The following is a 23,402-nucleotide window of genomic DNA, read 5'->3' as shown; positions in this document are numbered from 1 at the left end:
CTTCCTCTTTTCTCGTAACCGATCGCACAACCATCTCCTGCGGTTTCATGAGATCGACCGGTGGTGGGGGGTTTTGGCGATGAAGCAGCCCGACCGGCTGAGGATGGTGGCGCGACGATGGCCGGAGGCGGCGGTCGGCCAACGATGACCGAAGACTCCACCGAACAGAAGGCTCTACCCTAGGGCCGGAAAGAAAGGAAAAGAGGGAAGAGGGGTTTACCGGTGACGGCGACGGCGGCGGCGGCGGTGACAGCAGCCAGCGGCAGGAAGCGGCGGCACCTGGCTCAAGATCTCCCGAAACAAGGTATGTTAGGGTTAAACAAGGTACGTTAAGGTTTTAGAGGAGAAGGGTTAGGGTTTTAGGGAGGTGACTGTGCTTGGCACGATCACGCGATGGCCGCCGGAGATGGGGAAGGAGGAGGATGATGAAAATCGGTGAGGGTTCTATCGAGAGGTGTGGGGATTAAATAGTGGAGGGATGGAATGGATTCCTCCTCGGATAAGGCCGGATCTTGCTGGCGTGATCAATCCGGATTCCTCCTCACCGGTGCGCGAAATCAATCTGATCTCCTTGCTTCATTGGTCATGGGAGAAGGAGAAACAGAATCCCTTCGGGACTCTTTCTCACTTTTTTTTTTTTTTGTTTCCAGTGAAGTCGGCAAGGGATGCCGGCTTCAGGATGAACCGGGCCCACAAGGACCAGTTCTCACGTGGTAGGCGAGGCAATTACTCCCATCTCTATCCACGAACTCCAAAAACCCTACCTATCGGCCTGGGTACCATCCCCACCATCTCTTCTTTCGTTTCCCATTTCTTTCTGTATTTCGATATACTTACGGATCTTTTCTGAAGCTTTATACCAATCTTTATGTAATTGATTTTGGGATTTCGGCTTGGAATTTCTGGGGATTTTGGCTTCTGGGTTCTTGCTCTCTATATTTCGCGTGAGCTTATTGTCATCTTTTTGGTGTTTGATAGCAAAATCCCTCTCAGACTTGATCAGTTTTGCAGTGGAAGAGGGTGATGGAAGTGTAAGTTTATGATTTATCTTCTTTTTTTTTTCTTCAAGATCTATTCTTTTTAGGGTTATAGGTTGTTTTCCATCTCTGAATTGGTTTGTGGTTCTTCTTGTAGAGTTGCGTCGGCTCCCGGGAAGGTCTTGATAACTGGGGGGTACCTAATTCTTGAGAGGCCCAATGTGGGGATTGTTCTCAGCACAAATGCCCGGTTCTATGCGATAGTGAAGCCACTGTTCGAGGAGGTTAAGCCGGAAAGCTGGGCTTGGGTGAGTTTTTCCTTCTCATAATTGGAAAAAGATTGGATGTTTTGTGCCGTTTCTTGATTAGGAGTGGGAAGAATCCCAACTTGACCAGTAATGACAAGGAGATCAATCCATTGCTGCTGCATTTGCTACTCTTGTTTCAGCTGCGAGATTAGGAGATTTTCTTCGTTAAAGGGAAAAAAAAGGAACCCCAGTCGGTGGCCTTTTTGAAAAAAATTATTGTTTTATTTAGTCGTGTTTAGGTTCTTGATGGAGGAAGAATTCAACTTTTGTGAGTTATACAACAGATCAAGGTTCCATTATTTACTATGAGGAGATGATGGGTTATCTATTTCCTTTTCTCCTTCCGCTCATTTTCCTGACCTCCTAAGAATCCTAAGAAGCAGTCTGCAAGTCCTTATCCTCATAGGACTGATATCAAAACTGTCAAGTGTTGTCAAACTTTTCATTGACTTCTGACTGGGGATTGAGGGATTTAGATATTGTTTATTCAAATTTCACGACACTGAATGATAACAAAGCACGGCATGATTAGTTGTAAAACTGATCTGTAGATTGTTAGATTGATTAAGTTCTCCTCATTAAGCTGTTAAATGGGAAATTTTAATATTGGAAAACAAATTGTAGGCAATTTTGTCTCGCTTCTTCACACTGTTGGGAAAAAAGGTTAAGCATTGAGGCTGGAAATGTCCATTAGAAGAGATAATTGGGTTTTTATGGCCATCTACAACTGTGCTTCTTCTTTCACTGCTTCACATGATACTTATTTCAAACTGTTGTTAGTCAGTCAGGAAGGAGTGAACCATATTTGTAAGTGATTCATGTAAAAAAGGAATACAAAGAATCTGGTAAATGAAAAATGTTATAAGGATCGTATAATTTGAATTTTTCATGCTTTAGTCACTATCTGAAAATGATCATACTGTTAGAGCATTTATCACCAATGAGCAATTTCTTTGATGTTTAATTTGCTTATTCTTGATAGGCTTGATGCTTTAGTAGAAGCGCAAAGTTTTTTTTATTTTTTATTTTTTTTACATTGTTAGAGGAATTCAATGCCAATAAATCATTTCTTTAATGTTTAATTTGCTTATTTCATCCTACAGGCATGGACGGACGTGAAAGTAAAGTCTCCCCAGCTTTCTAGAGAGGCAACGTACAAGTTGTCACTCAAGAACTCAACCCTTCAGTGCATCTCTTCAAGGCATGTCTCCATTGAATTGAGATATTTGTTGCAAATGGCTGTTTTTGTTGTAATTTTGAATCTATTATATTCATTATGTGCATATGAGCATGCTTGCAACTGTTGGCATAGGAGAATGAAAAAATGTGTGCATTCATAATTTGCTGAACAAACTTGCAGATTGGATCAATAATGTGGATGAAGATTCTTTGTTAGTATTTTGCAATAAATCAGGATTCCCCTCTGCATTCATGATTAACAGAATGTTAATGTTCTCTCCTTAGAAGTTGTTCAGGAAAGTGGAGCTAGGCACTTGACCATGCATTACTCTTGACATTACATAAATCATGAAGATAATTAAGAAAAGGGGCACTTCAAGCATTACATGATCTTGTTGCATGTAAGAACTCTGAAAGGTTTGCTAAAATGTAGGGTGTTGCCATCCCAAAGAACCAATGGGAATCATCTTGATCAGTTCCTGCTTGTATGATCAATTTCACAAAGCTTAACACCATCAAGTAGCAGCCAGCCCAGAAGCACTTTATCACTGTAATGAATCGTCTATAAGAGTCACTGTTATTATTTTCATAAGCTGTATATAAGGATGAGTTATTCTCAGGGTCACATCATATGATCTGGTTCTCCATAGTTTTCAAGTTCATCTACTTTAGCATCTTCTTGCAAATCTCTGGGTTTTATATGGTTAAGTGACATTAATTCTCAAGCAGGCATTTCTTGATCCCACAGCCTTGGGTCTCAGTTTTATAGTTCTATCAGATTCATACTTATAGTGTCGGGTCTCTTTGTTTACAGCTGCTATTTCATGTGATTTCATATCATCTACTCTTTTCTTAAGAGGTAATTATTTAGATGAGGTCTTCATGCCACAACATACAATTGTGTGTTTGTAAGACCAAGTTGATTCATGGATGTGTCACTGGCACAGGCTAACCAGCATTGCATGTGCTGTGTCATGCTGATCCAGTGCAGGTGCCAATATGGGGTCAACGAGAATTTCTATTTTCTAGCAATCGCCTGCTTTATTTTTGTTTTTCAGATTCAGGCCTTTTTCTTTCTTTCTTTCTTTCTTTGCAGGAATGGCCTAGTTTGAAGATTTTCAGGCACTTGTGCTCCTGGCCTTATCACTATGCTCCTGCCTGTGAATGCATTTCACACTCAACAATTACATGCATGCAGTATTAAAAAGATGCACTTCATATAAAACAATGTTCATTCACTATCAAATTAAGACCATACACTATAAAAGGTTATGTGCATTAAAATCCACTTAGATGTCTGTCTAGATTGTATCATCTGGGTTCAGGATAAAAGCATCCAAAAATTTTAGAACTGGGTCGTACTGAAAGGAAAAAAAAGTTGGGCCTAACCTGCAAAAATCAAAATAAAATGGCTTCAATCTGCGAGCTCTCCTTAAATATGATTTGAAGCTTAATTGTGATTTACAACCTTCTAGAAATGTCATTTGATACAAGAACCCTGTTGACCGGTATTCATATATGGATCTAAGTAAAATGCCATGTTGCTGTGATAGGTATTAACAGTTAGTGGGAGTGTTTAGAAGAGCTTGTGACACACCTAACTGGATAGGAGCATCAAGATCCTATATAGAAGAGGTTGTGGCACACTTCTGGGGTTCCATATAACTCTAGCAGCATATTTAGCTCAAGTTTGTGGAATGGAGCTTGTCATTCATGGTTGTTTTCTGACTTATAAGTAGAGAGGGACCGTGATCAATTATTTTGCCATCAATGCCTCCATACCTATATGGAAGAGGCATGTATGCTGGTTTATAATGAGGCAATATGAATCTTCTTTTCTTAAGAGTTTTATCAGTAAAAATTGCTATTGTTCATATTGTTTAGCAATGTAACCATCTTGAATTTGTAGCTTGATCATGGGTAGAAACCAATATGGAGCTTCCCATTCTTTCCAACAGAGAAATTAACATGAAGACCTTAGTGACTCTTTCATGGCCTTGAAATATCAGGGAGTTGAAGAACCCTTTTGTGGAACAGGCTGTACAATATGCTGTAGCAGCTTCTAAGGTGATATTCCTTGACAAGGACAAGAAGGATGCATTAAATAAACTTCTTCTGCTAGGTAGTTCAAGTGATTTTCCTTATGTTGATTCTTCTATATTCTCAGTTCATCTATATTGTGCATGCCTTGATTGTTACCATTTTAGGCATAACATAACTTTTGGTTTCACATTCTAAGTTTTATATGGGTTGTTTATGTAGGTCTTGATATCACAATCTTAGGTAGCAATGACTTCTATTCTTATAGAAATCAGGTATGTTGGTCTCCTATTTGCCTTCATTGATTTATCCATTTTCTTTAATATAATAAATTAGTCACATGACCATAAAAACTTCCATTTTTCACTTGTTTATTTATTTGATTTCTTTTTAAATGCAATTTTAAGATACATGGAGTATGTAGTTCCCGTTTCTGTTACCAGCTGTCATGCCAAGTTTTATGTTGTTTCTTTATTTTAGTCTAATGTCTGTCAATGATGTTCTTAGTTGATATATTTCAAATGATTCCAAAATTGAGTTGTGTGTGAAATTTTATTTTTAGATTGAAGCACGTGGACTGTCTTTGACTCCGGATGCACTGGCTTCACTTCCACCCTTTTCTTCAATTATGTTTAATTCAGAAGCTTCCAATGGAACAATTGCTGGAGAGAAATGCAAACCTGAGGTTGCAAAAACTGGACTTGGCTCGTCAGCTGCAATGACCACATCAGTCGTTGCAGCTCTACTTCACTATCTTGGAGTTGTTAATCTCCCATGTTCAGTAAAAAGCCTTCCTGAAGGGAATACAAGTAATTCAGATCTTGATTTGGTACATGTTATTGCTCAAAGTGCTCATTGTATAGCTCAAGGGAAAATTGGCAGTGGTTTTGATGTCAGTGCTGCTGTCTATGGTAGTCAACGCTATGTCAGATTTTCTCCTGCAGTTCTTTCTTCTGCTCAGGTTTTCTCTCGCTGCATCTCTTCTGCCACTTGATTTTATATGTGAATAGCAGATATGATTGTCATTTTAGCTATAAAAACTCTTGGGGTTTATTTTTTTTACTTGATTCATGGAGTCATCTGTTTGCTGTTTTAATCAACTCCATCTACCAGTTCTTGGCTCTTTTTGGGTTTACCTAGTATTTCATGTTTTGCTGATTTTTAGGAGGAGATTGTTTGAGGATGACCAATCTGACTTGGAAATTCTGGTGTAAGAAAAGGCTTCTCATGTTGCTGTTCAGGAACCATACTGATTAAACTTTGAGAAAGTCCATTGAAGTAGTGAAGTAAATTATTCTTTTATGTTTATTGAGAGATAGATATAAACTTAGGTCCTCTGTTACTAGCAGGCGGCCTTTATCATTCATCTGAGTACCATTTCCCATAGGCAAACGAAACAGCTCAGTTCCAGTTGCATTAAAATAAGGATTTTCTTTAAAAAAAAAAAAACTACAGAGATTCTGATCTGCCATCTATGGTGCTCCTTGATTACTTTGTAATCCAACTATGTCTGTTTGCATCACCGGCTTCAATTTTTCTCAAGTATGACAGCATATATGAGTATACAGAATGGCTAATGGCAGATTGGAGTTCCTGTATAGAAACTTCACTGCTTGTGTTGGGGAGCTAAATCATGAAGAAACATCTGAACCTGTTTGTTAAGTCAGCAAAGGGTTAGCTACATACAAACTTGAAAGTTACTGTAATTGTAACATAAGAAAAAGTTGATTCAATCCTGTACAGATAAAGATATTGTTTGATTTGTTTTATGAATAAAGTTTATTTGTGTTATGACAGATCTTTAATTTGCTTGTATGTCTTGGTTGCTTGATCTGGATAAAAACCTACTTATTTTAGGTTTTAGGCGACATAAAGATTTTGTTAGCGCTTACATCGATGGCAAACCGATTTATTTTGTCTAAATAAGGTTCATTTTGGTCATAAGAAAGATAAAGAACTTACATTCGTCGTTGTGAAACTACAGGTTATGGGAGGAAAGAGTTTGCAAGAAGTAGTCACCGATATTCTTAAAGAGAAGTGGGATCATGAGAATTTTCAGTTTTCTTTGCCTCCGCTTATGACCCTTGTAAGTTCATCAACTTCCTGAATACCTACCTAGTGACTAAACTCTGCAATTTCATAAATGATGAAAGCTCTTTTTCGTATCTGGGAGCTAAATTTTTGGAGGAGCGTGACCATTTCTATTTCTAATTTTGTTGGAAGTTGCAGGAGCCTACATTATTCATGCTTCTTTCTGTTCTGAAACCATTGGTTGTTTGCTTATAATATGAAAAAAATTGATAGTTTCACATCACATGCACATCTCTTTATAGCAGGGGTAAGAGTTCAGATTTCAAATAGTAGTATTGTGCTTTTTGCAGCTACTGGGAGAACCTGGTACTGGAGGTTCATCTACTCCATCAATGGTAGGCGCTGTGAAGCAGTGGCAGAAGTCTGATCTACAGAAATCCCTAGAAACATGGAAAAAGTTAGCATATGCTAATTCAGTACTTGAGGCACAACTAAAAAATTTAAACAAATTAGCAGAGGATCACTGGGAGACTTACAGACATACTTTAGCTGTTTGCAGTGTCTGTGGACATGAGAGGGTAACTTTTTTCTTATGCATTCATTTTACCTGGTATTGCTTTCAAATTTGAGTAAACCTTTCTAAATTTAATATTTTGTCTTTTACTGTTTAGCTTTCCATATTTTTGTCCAATCTCAAGCACACTTATTTGTACCCACTAAATTATTATCTTTTAAGGGATAATTTGAATTAACCAAAATATAAATATATTGTATTTAGATTCTTCTTTGAAAATTTGAGATATCATAAACAACAAATATAAGAATTTTAATGATAGGACAAAATACATTTTCCTTTTGAGGAAGGCATATGCGACTTTTCATTGCGGTGAAATTTAATATTTCAGCAAAAAGCATAGGTTACAAGTTACACCAGAACTAATGATTTTCATAAGGATTTAATTATTCCTTACTAGTTTCATTACCTATGCAGCTATGCTATTAAATGATCACTTAGGCAGTTGCAAATTAAAATCGCAAAATGATTAAGAGGATTTGATCATCAAATCTGCAAGAAACAAATTTTGTTGGTTCGAATTATTGCCAGAAGTAACCATTATTGTAAAGTATTGTCCCAACTATTTGGGGGCAGCTCTTTGAACCTTAGTTACTGATTATTCTTATTTTGCTGGAATATCTAGCTCTTCAAATTATTGTGTGAAAGGCAAAAATATTTTATTTCACATGGTCATCTCGGTTTAATATTGATATGGCATGTAGTTTCTTAAACCAAAGTGAAGTTCTTCCCTCTTTATCGCCGTATCTTATTTTTGGGTTACTTGACATCTTAGGTTTTGTCTCGGTTTGGATACCCAGTCTTATATTAAGTCGAAAGAAATAAATAAATGAAATGGAAAGGAAATTAGCACTATGGCATATAAATAAATATAATTTTTTGTTGTTTAAGATTTTACAGATCAGAATCAGGGTCATAGTATAAGTGAGAAGGCTTAGAAAATTTGAACCTGCTTTAGAAAAAATAAAGGAAATAGACATCTTGCATCATCATAAGGGTTGCAATTTCTTGATCTGGACCCCCAACTTTTCTGAAAATAATGAGTTTGGGTGAGGGTTTTTTCATAATTAGGTAGTAGAGTTTTGGGATAGCCAAGACAAACCTGATTATGAATTGGTTGTATTTGCATTTGACCCCCAAACCTAATGAGTCACCATGGGTTGGATATACGCTTCACATCTAGTTTGATAGACCATAGGCTAGTCCAGGCTTGGTTTCAGTGATTAAGAAAACTATGCTATTAATAGGTTTTTAATGAAAACATGTAATTAATGTTTATGAGAAAAAATACTGAAGAGAATAATGAATTGCAAAATATGTTCAAGATTTATCATGTTTTCCTCCCTATTTTAATTTCGTTTTCTCTCTCTTGCTTTATTTGGATGCGCAACTAATGGCAAATAAAAAAGTGTTGTTTTTTTTTTTTTAAATTTTGAGGAACTTTATTTAGGCAATTGGTATAAAAGAGTCTGTTATTAGGTAATATATTGGGTTGGACAAGTCATGAATTTATCAAGATTTGATTTTGATTGTTTTAAATGTCTTTCTATATAGGAACATGTGCTATTCCGAATTTTTTTTAGAAAATATTTTGGGGATTAGTTACCTGCCTATCAAGGGTCCTAGATTGCTTTGAAAACAAATAATATAAAGTCTATAAAATAGTCTACTAGGGTTGAATGAAAAAGCATCGCACTTGATTTGTATTGAATGAATAGAAGGGTTCTCTTTCTTATCTCTGTCTTCTATCCCTGTTCTCTTTTCCATTTCTTTGTTCTTCATCTTCTTCTCTTATTACTTTCACTTTTTTCTTCCCTACTTTTTACTATTTTCTCTTTTCTCTGCTGTTAACTTCTTATTCACTGGATTGGTTGCTCTGCAGATTGATTTTCTGCAGGGTATTAAATGAGATACGTATTGGAGGAATTAGCTTTAAACTGTTTTAACCCCATGTTGTCCTATATCAACAACCTTAGATGGTTCGCTTTCGTATATAAATGACAAATGAAGAGCTATCATAGGTTTATAGGTTGAATATGGGTCCACATAAAATAAATGGGATGGATATGTGTTTTTCTGAACCTGATTGTTAGGGGGCCAGGTATGAATTGAGGGTTTTTTTTGACCCAACTGCAATTGAACTCAACCAGTACCTGACTGGACCCATAGCCGCCCCCAATTATAGCTGGAATTATTTACTTTTAAGGTCATACTATGCTAAAAGCATGGACTGAATTTTTTATAGTGGATGGAGCGAGTTGCTGATCAGCATCAAGAATCTATTGTGAAGTCCCTGTTAGGAGCAAGAGATGCTTTCCTTGACATCAGGTTTCATATGCAACAGATGGGCAAGGCTGCCGGTGTACCGGTAAGTTTTGTTTTATTTTTGCAGTGAAGACTTAAAGTACTCCATTTTTAATTGCGATTCAGTGTGCCCCTTCACAATTTCCTGTTGATTTTTCCTCTGGTGAATTATGTATTGCAGAATAATTACTAGTACCTCTTACATTTTTTACTTTTTGAAGCTGTAAATTCTTATAGACTCATGATGATTTCAATCAGTTATTTTCAATGAGAAGTCTACTTAAGCACTGATTTAATGGAAGAAGGAATCCCTAAATGTCCTCGGGTTATGAAAATATGTAAGATGTCTCAGTATAACTTTGTCCTCAACCAATAGCCATCCAAGTTAGCTCTCGAGATTTCTTTGGTTCACCACCATTTTTATCCAGTGACACACTGGTCAACATTTTTAGATCTGCTAGAGAACTTGTCCTCGCTGTCTGTGGGACAAACAAAATCAATCGATATTCAATTGTACATGGGAAAATTTAGTTGCAAATATTGGTATTTGAATCTTCATAACTTTTACTATATTTTAATGCTTAGTACGTGCCTTTTGAGGTCAGCAATTCCCTGCTCTGGCACATTCCAAGCTCAGCTTCATTAGATGCAGTTAGAACCATCAGCTGTAACTTGGGTCGTCTTATCTGGCTCTTGGGAGGCAGTCTTGTGATTCCTGGAAGAATTTTGTTATGGATTTATGGAAAATGCCAGTTTCAGGAAATGTGTCACAGCTTGGTAGAATCTATATGGCAATTAGATTGTAAGATGCTGGTGCTATCCTAGCTTCTAATGATGCACTTACATATTTGAACTCTATTTATGTGCTAAGTGCTTTACATCATGACGTCAATGTTGCTTCTGTTTCCTATTTGTTACTATTTGTGGAGGGGTGTGATGCCTCCAATATTTACTCAAATTAACGATACGATTATATGTGGTGTCTGACTGAGTTATCAGAATATGACATCTCTCATGTAGTTGGTTTCTTGCTTGTCCCATAACTCGAGAGGTTACTGATACAGTAAATTTTGTTGTTGGGTGGAATCTTTAGTCATTGCCTCCATGTGATCCCTGCCTTAACCTTCTCGTTTAGCATGGGAACAAATTGAATCAACTTCTTGGTGCAAGAAACCATTAGATATTTTTTTAAGATATGTAAAATTCTAGACCTGTTTGACTGAATTGGTATATGTGACATGCATGCTGCACTTGTTTTTAAAAGAATGTTAAAATGGGATATATCACACATGATGGTCTTAAAATCTGAGTGTATAATGCAGTTGTCATTTGATTTTTCGACTTGCCTTGCATATTGAACTTAGCTTGTTGATCTTTTTCCCTGCTGACTTTGCAGATAGAGCCAGAATCGCAAACTCAGCTTTTGGATGTCACTATGAATATGGAAGGAGTTCTATTAGCAGGAGTCCCTGGAGCAGGTGGTTATGATGCAATCTTTGCTATTATATTGGGAGAAGCCAGCAACACTGTAATCAAATATTGGAGCTCAGTTGGTGTTTTGCCCCTGCTTGTTAGAGAAGATCCTCATGGTGTATCACTGGAAAGTGGTGACCCAAGAGCCAAAGGAGTGTCATCTGCCATTTCTTCAATTCAAATAAATTAGGTTCGAGATTGTACCATTTATTGGGATTCACAGTCGATTCTCTCTTAATGTTCTTTTGGCAGTGATTGGCAAAAATGATTCAGATGCAGAATGTATTGTTATACAATGTACACTTTGGAAGAATAAGAACCAGCTCATAAGAGCAAAGAACATGCTCTACTGTGTTCCAGTTCTTTGACTACCGATTTATGTGTTGCTAAGCAAGCATAAACAGATTCCATTATTAATTCTGTTAAACTGCCTTAACATTTTCAATTACTTTTCACATAGAATATTACCTACGAGGAGGCAAAAGATTAAATAGAACTACAGCATGATAAACAAATTGCAGGCTTTGAGAAACAATGTTAAATGTACGAGTAGATTTGATGTCTTGATGCTTGGAAATTCCTTTTTTTGTTTCATTAATCACATTTGATAAGGAAATTGCTTCAGCTTGAAAGATCTGTGATGGTAAGGCAATTGCTTCAGATGGAAATGGAGATGTTCACCAGTCACCAGTAACCTCCGCAAGAGCAGGCCCCTTGCCTGAAGCAGTGGAACCTGTTGTGATCCCTGACGATTATCTCCCGCTCAAATATCTTTGCAATCAGTGCAGTGTAAGTATGGCATTCTTTACTCATTCTCAGGTTTGTAACTATCCGTATCGGAGTCCAGTAGCTTGTATTTACAAGGGCGAAGGCAATTGCTAGTTTCTGGCTGTGCACTTGGGATGTGTCAGGGGTGTAGCCCTCAAATCTAAGCTGCCATTCCATCTGATAGAGCATCTCATAAACTTCATCACTCTGGGGGTGTGACTTGTCATGTGAAACAAAGGTATGCATCCTACCCTTCACCTCCACCCTGCTGTATCCTGGAACCTGCAACACTCCCCTATCCACCATTTCTACTCTGATCCTTGCTGCATCATCCCATCTCTGTGCTTTAGCGTACATGTTTGATAAAATTATGTGATCTCCTGCATTATGAGCATCTAGCTGCATTAAATTTTTACTGGCACATTCTGCAAGTTCGAGGTTTCCATGAACTTTGCAGGCATTCAGCAGGCAGCGCCAAGCCACGTCGGTCGGCCCCATTGGCATGCTCCTGATCAGCTCATAGGCCTCGTTCAGCTCGCCGGCACGGCTCATGAGGTCCACCATGCAACCATAATGCTGCACATTAGGCACAATCCGATGTTCAAGCTTCATTCGATCAAAGCACTGAAGCCCATCTTCAAGCAGTCCAGCATGGCTGCAAGCACTCAGGACTCCGACATAGATGACTTCATCTGGTTCTATGCCTTCCTTGAGCATGTTCGAGAAGACCTGCAGAGCCTTCTCACCATCCCCATGCATCGCCAGCCCCGAGATCACAGCACTGTATGTCCATTTGTTCTTCTCAGGCATCCTATCAAAGATTGCCATCCCCTTCTCCAGGGACCCACATTTGAGGTACGTATCGATCAATGAAGTTTGAACTATTAAATTGAGTCCAGTAATATTTCTGAGCAAAGAACAATGGATGCTTCTACCAAGATCATATGTGCCCAAATGTGCGCACGAGGAGAGAGCACTGACCATGGAGCTCTCGTCGGCCTTCAGACCTTCTGTCATCATCATCGCAAAGAGCTTCAGGCACTCATTCCATAAGCCCATTCTGGTGTGAGCTGCAAGAATAGCACTCCAAGAAGCCACAGTCCTATCAGAGCCCATTTGCCCAAACACTCTGCAACAGAGCTTGATCTCCCCACACTTGCCATACACGTTGATCAGGCTATTCTGGACAAAGACATCACATTCAAATCCAAGCTTGGTCACATGCCCATGGATTTGCATCCCTTCTTCAATGGCTGAGAGCTGAGCACAAGCCTTGAGCGCAAAAGGGAAGGTGAAGCTGTCAGGCCTGACACTTCTTTCTTGCATCTCCTTGAACAAAAGGAGTGCTGCCTCTGGGTCATTGTCCTTAACATGAGCTCTGATCATGGTGTTGAAGTCGAATGTCCCTGGGTCATCAAGAGTGAGGAAGATCGAGTGGGCATAGTCCATGCTGCCCCAGTCAGAGAGAGCACAGGCAGAAAGGAGATCTCCAGCATGACGGGGAACTCGGTCCAGTCCAAGCTTAATGTATTGGGCATGGACTTTCCTGAATTCTTCTATGGTTTTGACTTGGTGTGGTGAGGGGGGAAATGAAGCTTGCTCTCTTGGTCTATTTTCTGCGACTTGTGGGGTGTTATTTGGTGGTGCTGTGAACTTTTGGATCTGGTGAAGGGCTAAACCTCCTGCCATCATGTAATTACCTTGGTGGGCAGAGGAACAGAGACAGCATCATAATTAAACCAATAGTTAACTTACAAAGCCCTGTGGAATGGTTAGAAAATAGCTTTCATGGGCTCCAAACAGTTGAAACTGGTATGAGCGGGATGATGAATTAAATAACTTCTGGATGAAGCACTCATAATCTGAATTTGGGCTAAATTCTAACAAATTACATACAACCTGAACGACTTGCAAATCTTTGTGGCCCTCGATGAATGGGACCGGGAACTAGACTTCATCACTTCTAGCGAGTGGTACTGAGTCAGTATGAAGAGAGAAGCTTTTGGAGAAAAACCTGTGCTCGTATTGGAGGAACCTGCAATTACTTAGGAGACTCTCGTTCTCCTATTAGAATCTCGAGAAGACCAGTCCCCATTGTTTTGAGAATTCTGGCTATTTAAAGCTCATCCATGAGTTGTATCGAGAAACACCAGCCACAGAAAATGAGCAATAAGGGGACCAAGGCTACTTGCAATCCATAGATAAGGTTCAGAAAAGAAGATAGACCAGGCCCCATGAATGCTTACATGGACCAATGTCTAATGGGCAAGAAGACCTTTGGTCCTATCGGACGTTTGAGGCCCTTAACTGTGCGACCGATAGAGTTCAAGCCAAACTAGTGTTTGGCATCTGCAGTGCATGTTCTACGATGGATGGCTGGGATTTCCCAGAAGAAGGTGGGTCCCAGTATTTTTTTAGTGAGAAAATTCTCATGTATATTTTTGACTACATCGTTCTCCTGGATAAGATATGGACAGGAAACTCCACTCTAAACATCAGCATTCTTAATAAAAGAAAGAGATTTGTAAACCTGGATAGAAGCCTTTGTAATAGATAATCTAGAGTACTTTAGGTACAAATTAATTTCCCAGTTAAACTTGGTTAAACGTATTTCCTTCTCGAGTAATTACAACTACAAGTCAACTCGTGTTAGGGTTCATTATGATACACCTCATAACTACATATCTAGATCTAAATGTTTGGGAAGAGGTTGTGCCAATCAGATTTTTAAATCCGGAAAAGATTTCAATCGAACTCAAGTTACAGCAGACTCAGTCGCCACATTTTAATTCAGAGTATGAAATAACAATGGGTTGCTAGCTTTCATGCAAATGATGTTTTAGCTTGCATCCATGCCATAACATTCACATTTGGCAGATTCAACAGGGGGAAACAACATGATGTTGCTACACTGAGTGAATGGTCTGGTCTGCTCAGTTGTAGAAGAAGAATACCATGCAATAGCATCTTGATGCTAATCCACTCTAATTTAGGACTTGTGTCAATTCCAACAATGTGGTGAGAAGATTGGATTTCAAGGGTACCTTTTGATGTGAGAATCACCTATGTTTGTAGATGCCCATCATGATGGAATGACTGTACCTTTAACAAGTCTTGATCAAATCTATGACATTGTTTTGTGGAAAAATGAATACTAATAGATCCAAACCTGGCTCAGCTCAAAATCAGGATTTCGCACAAGCTCGTTCATATGGGAGAATGCTGATACCAGTCAGGCTTGAAATTAATTGCACACCAAGTTTGAATACGCCCACGCTTCATCGAGCTTGAGTTATTAAACCTCTTGATTGGAACAATATGCATCTATAAGGTTAATGCTGATAAGATATTTCACACTTAAAATTGCATATGAAGTTGAGTGGGTGAATGTGGGAAGTAATGCTGACAAATTCCTATAAAGATAAAAAAATAGAAGACTTTCAATTGTCCCGACAGCAGAGGAGAAGAAAAGCCAAACGCAAGGAACCAATCATTCTGGAAGTAAAAATGTTTCCAGATATTAAGTTCAGATGAAGAAAATAAAATAAGCTATAAACCTAATACAGTAGACAAAACTCCTGCTATTGTGTGGCATAAAGCTTGCAGAGACCGTAAACTGGTACCGAGTTCTACATGATTAGAGAACATACACCACAAATGAGCAAAATTTATTTGATAGACAAGCATTTAAATTTAAAATACAGATGGAACTGCTAAAATCCCACATATTATCTGGAAGTTCTGGCTTCCTCGCCAAGATATGGGAGAATTTAGAATGTGAAACCTCAGTCACATCATACAGAATCTCAATGCCACAGATAAATAAAAAGCCATGAAAACTGCAGTATCACAAATTTAAACAGTTTAACTGTTTTCCTAGTCCTAATTGGGACATTATTTTGTTAAAAAGCAGGTATGCACCTTTTTCTCATCCAAAGTCACATAATAACACGAATATCCCTAATGTCTCAGTAAAAGAACTCATCAAAGATGACCTCGGATCTTCGACTGTTTTGCTATCTTGAACCACTCAGTGTGAAAGGATCCAGGCATGTCGATCCTCTCATAAGTATGCGCTCCAAAGTAGTCCCTCTGAGCCTGGACCAAATTCGCAGGCACCCTTTCCCTCCTGTAGGTGTCAAAATAAGCCAGACTTGCAGACATACCTGGAGTGCTTATGCCTGCATTGATAGCAAGGCAGATGACTCGGCGCCAAGCTGACTGACGATCTAATATCTCCTTTGCAAACTCTGGGTCCACAAGAAGGCTCGGTAGTTCAGGGTTCCGATCGTAAGCCTTCTTGATCCGATCCAAGAAGATTGCACGTATGATGCAACCGCCTTTCCATATCCTTGCAAGCTCACCCAACTTGAGATCCCATCCTTTCTCCATGCTCTTAGCTCTTATCAAGTTCATTCCTTGTGCATAGCTGCAGATCTTTGAAGCATAAAGAGCTTGCCTCACATCTTCAATCAATTTGGCCTTATCTACAGGCTGACTGCTCAAGATATCGCCAAAGCCACCTGATTTAAAAACTTTGGCAGCTTCAACCCTTTCCTCCTTCAATCCACTAAGGAACCTTGAATCCAAAGATGCTGCAATTGTTGGAGCAGCAACTGATAACTCCGCTGCTTGTTGAACAGTCCATTTACCAGTACCCTTCATCCCAGTCTTGTCTAAGACCTTGTCTACCAGATAACCTTCACCCTTATCATCCTTGATTCCAAAAATGTCAGATGTGATCTCAATTAAAAAGCTAAGAAGTTCTCCCTTATTCCATTCGGAGAACACCTCCTGCAACTCATCATTTGAAAGCTTACCTACAGATTTCAATACATCATAAGCTTCAGCAATCAGCTGCATGTCACCATACTCGATTCCATTATGGACCATCTTCACAAAATTGCCTGAACCACCTTTCCCGACATATGTAACACAGGGGCCACTATCTGGGACCTGGGCTGCCACTTTGAGCAGGATGTCTTCTATGTTTTTGTAGGCCTCATACGACCCTCCAGGCATCAAAGAAGGTCCATTCCTTGCACCATCCTCTCCGCCAGAAACTCCCATCCCAAGATACAGAAGACCAAGTTCAGCCACAGCTTTCTCTCGCCTCTCTGTGTTCTCGTACCACTCATTGCCACCATCAATTATACAGTCACCCTCCTCCATGTGAGCTGACAGTGTCGCTATGGTCTGGTCAACAGGTGCACCAGCTTTCACAAGTATGATGATGACACGAGGCTTTTGGATTGAATGGACAAATGACGCAGGATCATGGAAGCCATAAACAGGGAGATTTCCTTCAACTTTGGCACGTTCTACAGTCTCATCTACCTTAGAAGTGGTACGGTTGTACACCGAAATGGGGAACCCTTTCTCGGCTATGTTTAGGGCTAGGTTTTGCCCCATGACAGCCAGACCAGCAAGTCCAATTCTTGTGAGACCCATCTTTCACCTGATGTAAGTGGATTATCAGGACAGGGAGTTCCAATAATGTAATTAATCAATATGAATCAGAAAACATTAATCAATATGAATCAGAAAACAAAGTCACATACATACATATGAACGACAGGATTCTAGGATAAGATTGACAATATTATAAAAAATGAAAACTCACAGAACTAAGGACACTTCTAGTACTACTATAATGACATAAATGGGGATTTTACAGCAAATCTAAACCAAGAATTACAACCCAAAAAAGAATGAAACTAACTGGCAAATGGTTTTCTGCATATCTGCACAAGAAAACTAATACGATCAATCACGATTTTACCAGATAAACATCTTAAAAAAAATAAAACCCAGATAAACAGCCTAATACAATCAGAATGTCAGGTGATATAAAGAAATGGAAAGAAAAGCCCAAGTTCTACCAAAACTCAACACCATAGACCGAAAAAAGAAAACTTCCAATCTAGGCTGGAGGTTCTAAAACAACTGGCAGGACCTCAAGATCCAGGCAGTTGTCCAAGAAAACTAAGAATTGATTTATGATTAAAGGATTATTAGACAAAAAAGAAAAAAAAGGAAAGAAGAAAGAATAGAACAGTATTATTTGAATATAGGCAGAAAATTCCAGTAAAAATAATGAGTTGTAAATATGATTCCATTTTGATGAATTTCAATTTAGAATGCCAAAAAGACTTCTGGTACATCTTTCTATAGGAAGGAAAATGTTTCAAAGGATGGTTCCCCAAAAGTGAGATCTCGGCGTCTCTTTAAACAGATTCTAGCATATAAACCCATATAAACAAGACATCTCTTATGACTTGTTGAATAAATCCACAAGCATTACGAATTTAGAGCCTTTCTTATCCAGACAACAGTTTATCCAAGTCCTAGACAGCTATCTGAACCTGTCCAGTTCTTTTCTCAAAAAAGTACTTTCTTTTATCAAAATATACTTTGCTTAAAAATGTCCTAACAATCAAGATTCTGATGCGAAAAAGATTTCCATGCAAGGAAAAAAGAAAGTTCTTCCTACAAGTAACTTATTTGATAAGAGCGATCTACAAATAAGAGAAATCAGAATCCTTGGTCAAAGGATATATGTGAAGGATCCCTTTATAACCAGGATAGAGTACCAAAGGATATCCTTTCTTATTATCTAGAACGAAATATTATGTCATCCTAGACAACCTTCTCACTTTCTCATAGCAAATTTATTCCTTCTTTTACACCACAATCCACTATGAGAAAAGCATTAAATTCATGATTTAAAAGGAACACAAGCAAGAATCCACATGCGACACCTAATCATACAAAGGAAATAAAAAGCAGAAATAAACCAGCATCAATAGAGAGGAAAGCCCTTCTAAGAAACCAGTTAACAAGTGCCAAACACATAAGAGACAGATCTCTCTATACGACGAAACAAAGCCTTGAAAAACACTATGAAGCAAAACACGATTTGAAGCAAAAACCCAGCACCCAATCTCAAACAAACAGCACAACCTTGCCGAATTTCTTTTAAAAAAAATCCTACAAACACGTGTAGATCGGAACTTATCAAATGGAAGACAAATAAATTGGATCGTCAGCGAAATCCTCATCTCAAATAGCAAAAAATTGTAACTTTTCACCGAAACTGGTCAATTAAAACGAATTAAACTCATGAATCCAAACAAAAAGCAAAAATTATAGATCTGCAAACTTGTACCCACAAGCAACATGTGATCATACACATAGAATTATAAACAGAGAATTTAAGAGAAAAAGAAGCCTAAATCAGGAGAGAAGGGAGTCCAAACCGTGAGATTTTTCTCTCGCACAGGACCCGCTACGTATGAGATCTTCTTTTTCCCTTCTCTCCTCCAGACCAGTATATATATCGCAGAAATTGAAGACCGCCCCCTATTTTTCTAATCTTATTTTCCTCCTTTTATTTTTCGTTTTAAGACAAATCAAAATGTCAAATAAGGCAGGAGGGATTCTTTTGTTAGTATTTCTCCAATATATTTGATTATAATATTGCTTTTGGTAGGTGGACTGGCGGTCTGGCCACCCATTTGGTTAACCAAACCAAGCGGAGATGGGGATGTAACTCGGCCGGCTTTGTCCAGACCGAAGCCAATCCGGTCTGGACCTAAACCGCATTCATTTTGCCGAGGGATTATCTCAACCTTGCACGATAACATGGCTCATCCCAGCTCCCAAGGGAGGAAAAAGAAAAAAAAAAAAAACTGCATGGTTGTGTTGGCAAGCCATGCAAGGGGAGGAAATTGATGTTTTATATGAACTGCATCAATCTACTTGTAGATTAAGATTTATACTTTTAGTAACTAATTCTCTTGACAGTACAATGATAGCATATAAATGTGCAAATCTTGATAGCTATATTTCTCTGCTTAATAACTAAAAATTTGAAAATTTATTTCTTGACTAATTTATATATTAATAATTATAGTATCGTCTCTTTTTTTTTTTTTTTTCTCTCATAGAAGTATTGCATTTGCCTGGTATTCGGATATGCTATTGGAAGTGGCTTGTTCGTCCAAATTTGGAACCTGAACGGTTTAACCCATGTGAACATCGAGAGGACCACGAGGTCTCCTTTACCTGGCAAATTTGCACTTTTCCTCTCCATTCCGTGGGTTTCATGGACCACCGGAAGAATGGTAGGACCTGTGGGGTCCTAAGACTCTCTCTCTCTCTCTCTCCTCTCTCTCTGCATGGCGGGCTCTACAGTAGAATATATATATATATATACATGAAGGCCTGATAAGATGCAGAATATGATCAAAAGAACTACAATTACTATCTTTCTGATTCCTGTGATTAAAAAAAAAAAGAAGCATATCCATCTGATTCAATCTAACCTACAAATTAACTAAAGATGTCCGGGACAAACCCTCTTCTATTGTACAGAACCCTCATGCGATCCTAGAAATCAGCAATATGATTCTCTTCTCTTGGTAGGTAGCATACCAATTATGCTCTGAGAATACCGATGATACGACCTTTCATGAACGCAGATATATATAGGCCAATAGTTTAGCGTCACAAAGTATGTGGCTCACCCCACTTTATATTCCACCAACCACATTATTTTCATATTTTCTTGCATTAAAAATGGTTTAACAACCGGTTTGAAAAGGAGGATGGGGGGTAGTTCACTTGTTTCCTTCAGCAACTTTAAAGGTGCTTTCAAAAGAGAATGAGAAGAATACAACTACCCCAATTGCTGCCAACCGCTCAACGCAAGGATTGCTGGTCTGATGATCGTAGTTGACATGAAGTGATGTTTGCAGTCAAACAACACAACTAGTTCGGTGGTCTTTAAAATATACTTTAAACCCTAGCCAACCTAACTCCATTGGTAGATGGGTTGGTGGATCTAGAGGGCTGCCTTTGTCCTGGCCGCAAGTCCAATTTTGGAGTTTTGAATCGAGTAAATTAATATCAAAATTATTTTTTTTTAAAATAAAATAATACTACAGTGAAGCTGAGTAGATGGTAATTTATGTGGCCATTTATATTGAGATTGTATAATGGGTGTCCACGCAGAAGTTTTTCTGCTTACTTCTTGAATATTTTATTTTTAATTTTTATGAATATATCAAAATTATCTATTTTGTGAAAAAATAAAATAATAATTAGAAAAATCTGAAAACTATGACTATATCATATAAGGCCATCAAAGTCAAATAGTTTGTCTGCCACCGCAAGAGATCATTGCGTTTTTACTATTGGATGATTTGGATTGAAATCTATGACTATTGCACATAGCACTGGCTTCAAATATTGCTTAATATATATAATGCAAGGGACGGTTTCATACGTTAGACCATAAAAAGGATCAAGAAAATGCACCAATATCTCAAAGTTGTAGGTTTACATCTTTTTGGCTTTCTCTATGTTATTCCTCTGACCCTCTCTTTATGCTCGTTATCCGTTATAATTCTGCTATTATAACGAGAGAAACTTGTACGGTCCGTAATCTAAACATCCTTTTGTGGTTGAACTTTTATAACTAAAAAGAATATAATGAATAATGTCTTCAATGAAATCATAATGTAACTAATAGGCAGAACAAATAAATAAAATCTAATTATTTAGATTATAAAATCAAAGAAACGAAAACCCTTGTACCTTAAAAAAATAAAAATTTGTATTCCCTGCCACATGCATCGCCCATGCAGGACTCTAATATATAAAAGTATAGGTAGGATGGTGACGTAGGGCGTCCAAAGAACAGTAGCATCTCACTTCCTCTACAAAGGGAAAGGCAAATATAAAGGAGTAAATGCATCTATTTATTTTATAAAATATATGTAAATTAAAAGCAGAGAATTTCTTTTTTTTTCCCTCGAGAAATACGAAATGACTTTTATCCGTGGCGCATTCTTCTGGGGAGAGATGCGAAGCAGCAGAAATCAAACCGTGTCCTTTTTATGATTAAAAGTGATCAGTTATAAGGCAACGGTTATAAAGACGATTGCATTCTCGAAATATAAGAACTTGATACGTCAGGCATGAGCTGGTACAACATCATCCATGGGCCAGTCCGTCTAGTCGTTGTCTCCTTCTAGGTCTAATTAAATGTGTCTTACGTATCGTTGTTCTTACCCACAGCCAGTTAGTGAGACTCACCAGAACCAACGGCAGCAAGTGAAGATTGTATTGAAACACAAATTGAAGGGTGTTCCCTTTTGGGAGACCACAAATTTTTGGGCATATCAAATTCCAAATCTTACTTCCATTCCTAAAAATAACCATGTTCCCTCTCCTTGCTTGCATGAGACCAAAATTAGCGTTTTCATTTACTTCACCTTCTTTTTGCTTTTTCCTTGGTGCATGTGGTTGGGGTGTGGATAGGGCTTACTAAATAATCAAAATCCGAAGAAGCATATCCAATCCGTATGAAATCGAATTCGTATGAAATCAAACATGAATCGGATTGTGGTTCAAAAAAAATTCGATTAATTACAATCAAATTTAGTTTCTACATTTTTAATCGGCATGAAACCTAATCCGACGGATCGATATAATATTTTCAATACTTAGACTATTTGGAGAATTGAAAATTAACAATTATAATATATTATGTACTAACTTATGGATGTTATGATATTATTATATCCTAGTTTCTATATGAATTGAATGGTGTATTGGTTTGTAATGTTTAAAATCAATATTGAAACTCAAACCGATACAACTCATCCGAATCCGCTACAAACTGTTAACTTCGATTTCAAACGATGTATATATAATAAATGGTCTGCAGCGAGTTGTATTTTTTTTCTATCCAATTAGGTTCAATCGGATCAAATTTTTCTCTAAATCTGACCCAACTTGTGCTTAGCTTTAGGTGTGGAAGCCTGAGAGAGCAGGGGTGAAAAAATTATTAGTTAAAATCATTCTACCACATGTATCTTGGATTAACCAATAAGAAACCATCACATCATTTAAGAAAATAATTTTTTTTCTATTCAAAACAACCAAAATTGTGAGCTGGCACATCATAGTGGATAGTGAATTTTTTTTTATTCAAAATTTTCTATCAAGTTTGAATAATAGTATACTTTTGCTTCCAACAATGGATGATATATGATTTTTTATTAGATGATCTAAGATATATATGGTAGAATGATTCTAACTAATAATTTCTTATTGGGGTAGAAAATAAGTGGGGAGTATAGCAAGCTAGGGTACAATTAAGGATGGGTCAAGTCTAGTTAGGCTCTGAGCCGGGCTATGGATAGTGCTCGCCTGGCCTGCTTTGTTTGGTTGGTTTTCTTTAGCTCCATACACTTTTAGCCCAGTCTTAAAGCCCAGCTCAAAGCCAACCCAACTCAACTTAGGGCAGGCCTGAGCATAGTTCCAACCCTAACCAAAAGAGAAGGTTGCAATCTGGATTGGACTCACCCCCAACCTGCCCACCAAGGCACTAATCAGGCAATGTTAGGTTAAGGTTTTATAGATTCGTGTGGTGTTTAGGTTCAAAGATCCTAAATTGACATGACATTCAAGCCAACCCTAGCGAGACCTGAACCAGCCCAAAACCAATAAATAAATCATATTTATACTTCATATAGATTATTTATTAAATTATGTAAGTGTGCTATTAAAATTGATTAATAATTGCAGCCTCAATGCAACAAATGTGGATCTAATAAAAACATCTCAAATTTTTCTCTATTCTTAAATTTCTAGATTTCTTACTCAACTAAAGCTAAACCACCTAACATGACCTAACCCAACCGACGTGAGCGACCCAGCACAACCCAAATTTAGTTT

At 38.0% G+C, this 23,402-nt stretch overlaps 3 protein-coding genes across 6 annotated transcripts; 1 reads left to right on the top strand and 2 right to left on the bottom strand.

The window, feature by feature from the left end:
* Window positions 1-11,228, top strand: LOC105043965 (phosphomevalonate kinase, peroxisomal). Of its 4 annotated transcripts, XM_010921722.4 has the most exons (12): window positions 2-304; window positions 651-776; window positions 979-1,031; window positions 1,135-1,285; window positions 2,389-2,486; window positions 4,474-4,586; window positions 4,727-4,779; window positions 5,067-5,465; window positions 6,489-6,590; window positions 6,886-7,113; window positions 9,355-9,477; window positions 10,810-11,228. In XM_010921722.4, exons 3-12 carry the CDS (start codon window positions 1,024-1,026, stop codon window positions 11,074-11,076), a joined length of 1,542 nt encoding a protein of 513 aa, XP_010920024.2. In that variant the 5' UTR covers window positions 2-304; window positions 651-776; window positions 979-1,023; the 3' UTR covers window positions 11,077-11,228. The 4 variants fall into 4 exon arrangements, with proteins under 4 accessions (XP_073111611.1, XP_010920024.2, XP_010920023.2 ...); XM_073255510.1 differs by lacking the exon at window positions 651-776 and having other exon boundaries at window positions 1-304; window positions 2,389-2,490; window positions 4,478-4,586; XM_010921721.4 differs by lacking the exon at window positions 651-776.
* A 208-nt stretch (window positions 11,229-11,436) lies between these two features.
* Window positions 11,437-13,912, bottom strand: LOC105043964 (pentatricopeptide repeat-containing protein At1g31920). The gene has a single exon (XM_010921720.3). It carries the CDS (start codon window positions 13,344-13,346, stop codon window positions 11,571-11,573), a length of 1,776 nt encoding a protein of 591 aa, XP_010920022.2. The 5' UTR covers window positions 13,347-13,912; the 3' UTR covers window positions 11,437-11,570.
* A 1,400-nt stretch (window positions 13,913-15,312) lies between these two features.
* On the bottom strand, window positions 15,313-19,098 carry LOC105043966 (6-phosphogluconate dehydrogenase, decarboxylating 1). Its single transcript, XM_010921723.4, has 2 exons — window positions 18,914-19,098; window positions 15,313-17,112 (listed from the first exon to the last, which is right to left on the bottom strand). Exon 2 carries the CDS (start codon window positions 17,103-17,105, stop codon window positions 15,639-15,641), a length of 1,467 nt encoding a protein of 488 aa, XP_010920025.1. The 5' UTR covers window positions 17,106-17,112; window positions 18,914-19,098; the 3' UTR covers window positions 15,313-15,638.
* Window positions 19,099-23,402: the final 4,304 nt, after the last annotated feature.

This window comes from Elaeis guineensis, chromosome 4 (genome assembly GCF_000442705.2).
Source record: "Elaeis guineensis isolate ETL-2024a chromosome 4, EG11, whole genome shotgun sequence".
Lineage (NCBI taxonomy): Eukaryota > Viridiplantae > Streptophyta > Magnoliopsida > Arecales > Arecaceae > Elaeis > Elaeis guineensis.
The sequence above is the reverse complement of the archived record's forward strand: the minus strand, read 5'-3'. Positions and strand labels throughout refer to the sequence as shown.

Bases quoted from the DNA above. Each gene is read 5' to 3' on its own strand.
- LOC105043965 (XM_073255510.1), top strand. The intron at 5,466-6,488 runs GTTTTCTCTCGC...GTGAAACTACAG, and splicing joins CAGTTCTTTCTTCTGCTCAG to GTTATGGGAGGAAAGAGTTT. The intron at 6,591-6,885 runs GTAAGTTCATCA...TGCTTTTTGCAG, and splicing joins TGCCTCCGCTTATGACCCTT to CTACTGGGAGAACCTGGTAC.
- LOC105043964 (XM_010921720.3), bottom strand. From the start codon at position 13,346: ATGATGGCAGGAGGTTTAGCCCTTCACCAGATCCAAAAGTTCACAGCA.
- LOC105043966 (XM_010921723.4), bottom strand. From the start codon at position 17,105: ATGGGTCTCACAAGAATTGGACTTGCTGGTCTGGCTGTCATGGGGCAA.